This window comes from Clupea harengus, chromosome 4 (assembly GCF_900700415.2).
Source record: "Clupea harengus chromosome 4, Ch_v2.0.2, whole genome shotgun sequence".
Lineage (NCBI taxonomy): Eukaryota > Metazoa > Chordata > Actinopteri > Clupeiformes > Clupeidae > Clupea > Clupea harengus.
Window position 1 is genome coordinate 16762642 of NC_045155.1, and position 9555 is coordinate 16772196.

Sequence of the window (9555 nt, forward strand, 5' to 3'; positions counted from 1 at the left end):
CCTCGCTTGGAACACAGTGGGCATGCTGGTGTCTCTGCTATGCCCGATATGTGCAGATTTGACGGGCTTGGAAGCACGTCATACACTGCCTGGATGAGGAATTTGATGCGGTGAGGCTTTCCAAAGCTCAGCCAAGGTCACTTTCCTTTCAACCGCATTCTCCCACCTCGTCCAAGCTCCCTGTTGCTTCATTCCCACTGCCTTGCAGGTTCTCGTCTCCTCCACTGCTGCTCTCACCTCCTCCTGAAAAAGCCGTCGCCCTTCCTTCCCCCTGGTGTTCATTTGGGGAGTTGGAAAGGATCCTAGCCCTGCTCGACCTCGTGTGACCACTCCCACCAGGCTCCTGTGACGCAGCCTTGCATCTGCCTCTTGAACCGCTTCCTCTGCCCTCCATTTCCTGCCCGTCCTCACTTGGATCCCTGCTTTAGCCACCTTCGGATTACTTGAGTCCCTGTACTGAACCACTTCTCTGGCTCTAGTTACCTTGAATTCCTCCTCCGAGGATTTGAAAGGCAGTCGCAGTTTGTTGGTGTTCCCGTAGAGTGCAATGCTGCTTAGGCTCCTTGGTAATCCAAGCTCCGGAGGTAATATGTCAGTAATATGTCAGTAAAGTTAGCTCAATAACTGAGTACCAGAATCTACACTAGCTCACCTGTCAAACTCAAATATGCATAAGCAAGAGCAAAGGGGAGCACATGTATCTGTTCCAATGGAAAATCTCGTAAATAATTACTTTTAGAGATTCACCATGAATAGGACAGAAACCTCAACAGTACAAAGTACATCCCTGCCACCTACTGACCAATGCGTATACCTTATAACTACCTACTAATGACTAAAACATTCCAGTCAATGACGTTGACTGATTGAGCTACATAGTGAGAGTCAACTGGGGCAGGCTAAAGGCTACATTTATAAACATGTAACATGCAAGTGAAAGTTTAATAATGTTCAACATCGAAAAAAGAAATAATGTTTACACACAGTAAACCATTCACTGAGCATTTGTAAAGTATATAAAATAGACCCTGTCCTTTACTGGCCCTCACACTGACAACGGCAAAGCAGAAAATGACGGGTAAAGTTACAAGAAATGTAAGAATATTACATTAGTGTATTTGATATTCAGTTTCTATCTGGAGTTTACTTTGTACTGTTTGACATTTGGAATTTAGGCTCTGACACAGAGGATATCTCATGCTTCTCTCTCATAAACCTAGTGTCCCTGTTTATTTCTTTACACCTGACATTTTTGCTAACACTAAATAAGAATACTTTCATGTCTTTACATAAGAATAGAACAGCTTTTTGAGATGCATGGATTGAGCCATGGTAATATTTTCATTAAAAATGCACGTGCTTACAGGAATGAGGAACTGGATCAGCTCCCACAAGCTTTAAGAAAGGCAGTCACTATTTGTTTTTCTATTTCTCATAGCAAGTTGACGTCAACACACCAATTATGCTTTACTTTAGTTCTACATGTGCACATGTTGATACTGTGTTTTTTTTGTCTAATAAGGACAATGACAGGGTATTATGCACAAAGCAAATAAAATGTCAGAGAATCAGACCGAGGCACTCAAACAGTGATTGTGACATTCATTACCATGTTGTGCTGTTATTTCTCTGCCGGTTAAAGCAGGTTACAAAAAAGTTATTGAATGATAAATATTGCCAGTGTCCTTGTACCTTTCACTAGTGACATTAGTGAAATCATTAGGTTTAACAGCACATCACTGTATCATATTATCTCCATGCAGCAATATCTTGCAGCAGGGGGCATAGTCACCTCAACCTCTCTCATTCTCCCCTCTCTGCTCTCCTCTCTCTCCCTCCCTCTCTCTCTCTCTCTCCATCCCTCCCTCCGGATCAACCAGGTTCTAGAGGTCAACCTACCTGGGGACCCCTCAAACAGTTTTACGGCCACACCTCCTGGCTACAGGGTGCCAAACATGCACTCTGACTGGCATGTTTGGCATAAACATGTTTGTTTATGCCAAACATGCCCTCTGACTGTCAGTCAGAGTGCATGTTTATGCCCAGGTAGGTTGACCCCTGTGTGAGGGGCCCCATGGATGGGTGAAGCACTTGTGTGTGTGGGGGGGGAGGGGCACTCTGGATGGGAGAAGTAAGGTTGGTGGATGCACAAGGAATGCCTATGTGCATGAAGCGCAAGGGTGCACTTCCCGAAGTGGAATAAAATATTGTATCACACTGAATTTTACTGGAATTACATATTTTGAAATGTACATAATGTGGAGGACGCCAAATATTGGGCTGTAATATTTGAGATTTTGCTCAGATCAAGCTGAAATTTTAGGAAGATATGGCTGATTGAGTATGTTTTGATTTGTAGTTGAAAATCTTTAATAAATATGTAAACTTAGCTCTTTAGATGAGAAATTGTACATAATTTATGCACATAATTAATACAAATTTGCATAAATATATACTTTTTTATTAAACAAAATCATTGGAAAATGAAAAAAACTGTGTGCTGTGTTGTATTCCTTACTATTAGCTTTAAAATGAGATATCACACATTAACATATGTTACAAAGTGTTACTTACATCACTGTTTTAATTGAACGCACCCTAAATCGGTCATTTTGGGAGCTGGCAACAAAGGGTTAACAGCACATCACTGTATCATCTCCATGTAGCAATATCTTGCAATCATTAACCTAGACACCTTATTTAAAGATGCCAACTTATCTGAGTTGTTACGTGTCATGTGAAGTCTCAGAATGAAGGTTGTTGCTGTTTTGTTTTTGCTGTGCTGTGGTTTGTCTGGAATCCATGGAGAACAATCTGACATATATGACGAGTTGAGGAAGATGAGGATTGATCTAGATAACACAGTGAGAGACCTGGAGAAGCTGAAGACAACATATGAGGGTAAAGAAAAACAGCGGACATGGTCAACAGCAATACAGTTGTTCTGTGATTCACAGCACATTTTAAATGAATCTGCAAGGTTTCTTCACGTGGTTTGCTCTTCATTGCAAAAATTGCTGAATTGATTTTTAAAATATATATTTTTTAAACTTCAACCTGATTTCCTTTCAGCTCAATCCATCCATCTGTGATTTATGACCCGATTGCAATTTTAGAACAAGCTGCTCAACTGAGAGCCATGAAAGCCTGGTATTATCATCAGGCATTAAGGGCACAAAGAACTGCACCAGAACATAGACCACAGTTATATTCTGCAATGAATGTTGATGTGCTTGAGTGTTTTGTTGTTATTTACCTTATTTATATTTGCCTTATTAAATTCACTGTAGGTTCACTGTCTTCATGACATTTTCAGAAATATTTGGATGTAAATATAATTTGCTGTGAATTATATAAAGCCCATACAAACTTTACCAGTTTCCCCCTTGGAAAATTAAATATACCTCTGCCATCCTATTGCATGTTTTACATATGACGAGAGAGGATGCAGAGCCTAATGAGTTATGCCATAGTTATTATTATTTTGACATGATTTATGTTCCCTCCATTCATGAATCACAGGGAGGAAGATAGCTTTTTCAGCTGGCATTTCGGCGTCGGCCACCAAATACATTGGACCCTTTGACCACGAATTCAATTTGCTCTATGATCTTGTCTTTACAAACATTGGCAATGCTTACAACCCAATCACAGGTATAGACACTCAAGTTGTTCATATAGCTCTACATTTGAGCACATTATCGTGATCTTATACATGTATAGGTTTCAATCACATCTGGTATTTTCTCCTGGTATTCAGGCATCTTCACAGCACCAGTAAGAGGAGTCTATCAGTTCGACTTCAGGGTGTATGGTCAAGGTAGCGCCACCCCAGGCAACTCAGGAGTGAGACTACTGAGAAATGGAACGAATATTCTGATTGCTTATGGTCGCCAAGGAGCTGGGTTTATCCACAGCTCTAACGGAGTGTCTCAGCTGCTAGAGGTGGGAGATGTGGTCAATTTGCAACTGTACCCTGATTCATGGATATTTGATAATATAAATCATTATAACACCTTTAGTGGCCACCTGCTTTTCCCAATGTGACAGGTGAATAAAATACAAATTTTACTTTTTTTGTTCATGTTCCTCTGCTGGCAATGTGGTGCAGTAGAGACTTTTCATGGAGAGAGAAAAATAAATACAATTTAAAAAAAAACATTTGTATCATAAGCTCTGATTGGACTAACAGCTTTGTTAACCAAACACATTAAAAGAACAGGAAATACAGTACACATTTACCAAATTGCATGCAATTGAAAGAATTCATTGCAGGGATCATGTGTCGACTGATCAGACACACTTGTGATGTAGGGCTGTCTCTGCTGGCTGTTTTGTGAATCTACAGAGATGTAAAAAGAAAAATGATTATAATCACATTTTTATTAATGGGGTCAATACGTACTACGGTGGCCGAGAGGTGCAAACCAACATTACAAAATCTGAAACACTTTTACAAAGCTTGAGACAAATTTACATTTTGGAAAACATTTTTACATATCATAAAACAAAATTACATTACCATAACACATTTACAAGTCCCGAAACAAATTTACATTTCAGAAAACAAATGTACATTTCAGAAAACAAATTAACAAGACGCAAAACACTTTTACAAGTCCCGAAACAAATTTACAAACGACATTAACCGGAAAGGGAATGTACCAACTCCGTGATTGACGTGGAAGTGATCATAGACATATATAGGCCTACGGTATGTCTATGGAAGTGATAGCGAAAGCGCTCAACTTTAGTTGATGGAGTTCATGGTGACCCAAGATTGACAGCGAGAGTGGTGTTTTGCCCGTTTTGTGGCAACCATATGAGCCGATTAACGCGATTTTGTTTTTCGTGTGGTCTTTAGAGTTTTTAAATGAAGCAGACCAGACTGAAGGACCAGATATCCCGCAGCAGTGCATACAATATTTTAATGAGGGACACTCGTACGCTGTAATCGTGGACATGGTGTCATGTTTACACGGTGTACACATCAGCTTGAAGTCTCTGAAAATACTTTATTTTTTTTGAGCATTGGCACCTTCGAGGATTGAGCTCCCGGAGCAAATTCGTTACATGATCCCTTTTCACACGCAGATTGTAGGCTACTTTTCTTTGAGCACCTGCCACATCATGCGGTAACCAAACAGCTGTCTAGGTCCACGAAGTTCCAGTCGTATTGCCCTAATTATGACGTTTGTAAAGGATAAATCCTTTCTGCGATATAACCGGGCATGCTTTTTCACCATGAACTCCATCCATCAACTCAAATTGAGCACTTCCGTTATCACTTCCACGTCAATCACGGAGTTGGTACATTCCCTTTCCGGTTAATGTCATTTGTAAATTTGTTTCGCCACTTGTAAATTTGTATCGGGACTTGTAAAAGTGTTTCGCGTAATGTTAATTTGTTTTCTGAAATGTTAATTTGTTTCGGCACTTGTAAATGTGTTGTGGTAATGTCATTTTGTTTTATGATATGTAAAAATGTTTTCCAAAATGTAAATTTGTCTCAAGCTTTGTAAAAGTGTTTCAGATTTTGTAATGTTGATTTGCACCTCTCGGCCACCGTACAATACAAATTGAAACTTGTCTATTATTTTGTATTATTTGATTAAGTAATGTGGAGGAATGTAATGCTTCCAAATAGAATAGTTGTATGTGTAACATTTTTCTATATGAATTAATTATAAATATAGCTATCTCTTATTATTAATTAGTTTTCATGTTAAACAATGTAGAGGACAGGCTATCTAGAGTTGGACTAGTGCTAACAACAGTAATCAGAGGAAATGCGAGATGTGTGAGTCACGGGTTACTCAGGCAAACACAAAAAGGTGTCTCATTCAGTCTCTCCTCTTTTTCTGGATCAGTGTCAAAATTTTCAGAGAGAAAAGGGGATTGAGAAGGTTGCCGACAAACTTAGAACGGGAATCTCGTGCAGCAGACTTGGACTCCAGCGTTGCAACCTAGCGAATCCTAAGGGATGTCCAGCACACACACAAACTGTTCACTGTTCTTTTTAAAAAGGTGGCAATTTTAACGGTAACTAGAAAATGCATTTCCTGAAGGAAATACCAGTGCATGAAATCCAAAAGTTAAGAAAGGAAGAATAAATGAAAGAAGAGTGAAAGAAGGAAAGAAGAGTGGAAGAAGGAAAGAAGAAGAAAAGAAGAAAGTAAAGAAGAGTGAAAGAAGGAAAGAAGAAAGGAAAGAAGAGTGAAAGAATAGTGAAGGAAAGAAGAGTGGAAGAAGGAAAGAAGAGTGGAAGAAAGAAAGAAGAAAGGAAAGAAGAGTGAACAAGAGTGGCTCTGGATAAAGACAATAAATAGAGAGTGAAGAGGGAAAATATTGAAAGGAGAGAAAATGGAGTGAAGCAGAGAGATGGAGTGTGATAGAAAGTAAAGTGAGAGGGATAGAGAAAGTTGGAGAGAAAAAAAGTATGGAGTATGGAAGGTGTCTCTTGATATTCCTAGTTATGCAGTTGAATGGAGATGGACAGAGAGAAGAGGAGCCTTGGAACCTTGGCGCCGGTGTCAGTGAAGCACAGGTGCAAGCCAGTTTAATGACCCTATTATGATCTCATAATGGCCCAATGTAAGTCAATTGGAAAATTTGTATTAGTTTTTCTTTAATATCTTAAAAAGTATAAAGTTCAGAAAAATGATAAATACGTTCGAGCTGAATTAATCGCAGAAGTCGGTAAGAAGAAGTAGAAGAAGAAGAAGAAGAAGAAGAAGAAGAAGCCTAGGAATAACAATATAGGGCATTTCATGCACTGCAATAAGATAAAGAATAAGAAGCCTAGGAATAACAATACAGGGCATTTCATGCACTGTAATAAGATGAAGAATAAGAAGCCTAGGAATAACAATACAGGGCATTCCATGCACTGTAAAAAGAAGTAAGAAGCCTAGGAATAACAATACAGGGCATTTCATGCACTGTAGTTACCAGCACCTGTTACCGTGCAGTCAGCCGCTGGTTAGGTGCACAGTCAAGGGGGCGGTGCCCGGCAGAGTTCCAACAATGAGTGGTCCTTGTAAGTCAGGGGTGGGCAATTCATTTCCCCAAGGGGCCACATGAGATAGTGGGACTGTTGTGGAGGGCCGGACCAATAGGCTGAACTCAATTCTGCTCAATATAAGTTGTATCTCTTTATAAAAAAACATTAAATTGTATGGTTTTGATTAACTGCTACTGTTACTGCTACTGAGTAGATGTTACATTTAGGCTATCAAAAAAAATTGGTGCAGGCATAGTAAAAACGCCAACATTTAATCAACATTCACCAAAACGATTTTAAAAATGAGCATGTTTTTGCAGTATTAAAGGTGTTCCCATACGATCAATACACATGGCACACACACACACACGAGAGCAAGCTTGCAATGCAATAGTATAAGTATACAAATTAATAGTAATATCAATTTTTATCAGCGCAAATGGTCGCAGGTACGCCCACACGCACGAATGTAGGCCTACGGACGGAAATAAAAAAATATCCCGCTTATTATACGGTTACTTGCCAAAACAATAGAAGACATTTCTCCAAAATACCTCTTTTTAATGATTTTGTTGCCGTTTAGTTCTTCACGCAAATGCGAAGCAACCCACCTTTTAACTTCAAGTTTCAATGACTTTCAGTTACGTTAAATGACCGGACTACTTGCGTGGCGGAATGATATAAAAGATGTGAATCAGAAGCACAAAACCCGTTGCCAATGACAGCAGTCATACATTTTTCGCAGCAGTGAATATAAAGAAATTACAGACCTGCTAACGTTGGAATGGCCCATTCAAATCAACTGAACTTTTTGGAACATTCTGAAGAGCCGTATAATAAGTACAGGTATTTACATTTGATTCCTAATTTACAATTGACCTCCGCGGGCCGCACATGGACAGCCAACGGGCCGCAAATTGCCCTTGGGCCGCACTTTGCCCAGGTCTGTTGTAAGTAGACGATGGGTTGACTCAAAAACGATCCGCATACGGATGTAATTCTAGAATGTTGATTGGTTAAGATTAGTTACCAGGCAGGAACTGGCTAATAGCAGGACCTCTATTTTTTCGCTGAGCTTCAACGTCGTTTGCCTGACTTTTAAACGATCGTTTTATTTTAATTCTGTGAAGTTATACGTTTTAATACACAGCTGTTTTGTTAACCGAATTTTTACGAAGTCATACGGCTAAACAAACAACCGACTTGTTCACCGAACTTTTCAACCGTGGAAAATACATAGCAGCAAGCTAACGTAGCTAAACGATGCGTTAGCTTAGCCTGGTAGTCAACCTGTTGACATCGTATCTTGGTCGCATCGGGTTTAATTAATTAATAAACACGTCTCTTACCTTGAACGTCTACTCCTCATGTCACGAAGTTGCTACACTAACTGTCTGTAACACTATGCACAAATGCAAAATATATCCAAAACAATATAGCACATCAATGCAGCAACCTAGAAATGCTAAGCCCCCTGAACTCCTATGCATACTACAGGTTATTGAAATCAGTTTCCGAGAATGGCAAACAAAAAATATGTTTGCGAAGAAAAGAGCAACCTTCCTTGCAATTTGTTTGTAATGTTAGTTACAAACAGTCAACAGTTTTACAGAGGTATAGAAAACATTGGTGATATAAACTAGCTTCTAAAAAAGGTTCCCAATTAACGTCTTTGAAACCAATCTATTTATTCAGTGACATAATGTTGACAGTGACACATAACTGCTCTGAACTTTGACTGACAGCTGAGTACTTACACATTACAGCCATCAGTAGAGCTAGCAATAAATACATTTTCCAAACCAAGTGCAGTAATTACACTAGGGTGCAGATGTATATGCACACACATGATAAACAACATCTGAACAAATTTAAATACAATTCAATAGCAAACATTGAAAAAACTATGACAGTGTATGTTTTTTTTTTTTTTTTGATGCAAGACATTCAGTGTCGGGTGATTGCAGGGAGATAGGTGCCTGTCTTCAGGTGCAGTGTCTTGTATGCTGTGGTCAGTCTAAATGCATTGAGTCTTGATGTGTTCCATTCAGTAGACCTGTGGAAATATACTGCAAAGCATATACTTGTTTTAAAAACATGATTACTAACACCATTCAAAGCCAGACCTGTTTAGGATAGCCTCCACACAAGGTTAATGAAAAAGAAAAGGATGCTTAGATACTTTTAAATAACAAATGTGTATAACAGACATGTGTGACAGACATACAAACTTCACAGGGAACATGGTATACATATAACATACATTTAAAGGGGAAAATGGAGAGACAACCAAACTTACGCATTTAACCCCAGGTGTCCGCTGACCAAACCTGTAAAGCTTTATTTTAACGCAGACCTACGAGACGGGGCAGTAGCCATTGATACAGCTTAAAGTTCTTTCCGTAACACAACTATGTGCTGTCCAGTCACGACACCACAACGTGTATGCGTGTGTCCACATCATTGCGGATCTGTTGCGTCAGTACCTGATGGATTGGAAGCATGTGTACAGAAGTTACACATAATGTCCACCCCAAACTACTACTAAATGG

The 9555-nt window shown here is 39.3% G+C and overlaps 1 protein-coding gene across 1 annotated transcript; it reads left to right on the forward strand.

Moving 5' to 3' along the window:
* Positions 1-2713: 2713 nt before the first annotated feature.
* LOC105906407 (complement C1q-like protein 2) lies at positions 2714-4071 on the forward strand. Its single transcript, XM_012834542.3, has 3 exons — positions 2714-2901; positions 3523-3654; positions 3761-4071. Exons 1-3 carry the CDS (start codon positions 2751-2753, stop codon positions 4045-4047), a joined length of 570 nt encoding a protein of 189 aa, XP_012689996.1. The 5' UTR covers positions 2714-2750; the 3' UTR covers positions 4048-4071.
* Positions 4072-9555: the final 5484 nt, after the last annotated feature.

Excerpts from the sequence above, each read along its gene's own strand:
- LOC105906407 (XM_012834542.3), top strand. The coding sequence starts at position 2,751 with ATGAAGGTTGTTGCTGTTTTGTTTTTGCTGTGCTGTGGTTTGTCTGGA. Across the intron at positions 2,902-3,522 it reads GCTGAAGACAACATATGAGG|GGAGGAAGATAGCTTTTTCA; the intron begins GTAAAGAAAAAC and ends CATGAATCACAG. Across the intron at positions 3,655-3,760 it reads TGCTTACAACCCAATCACAG|GCATCTTCACAGCACCAGTA; the intron begins GTATAGACACTC and ends CCTGGTATTCAG.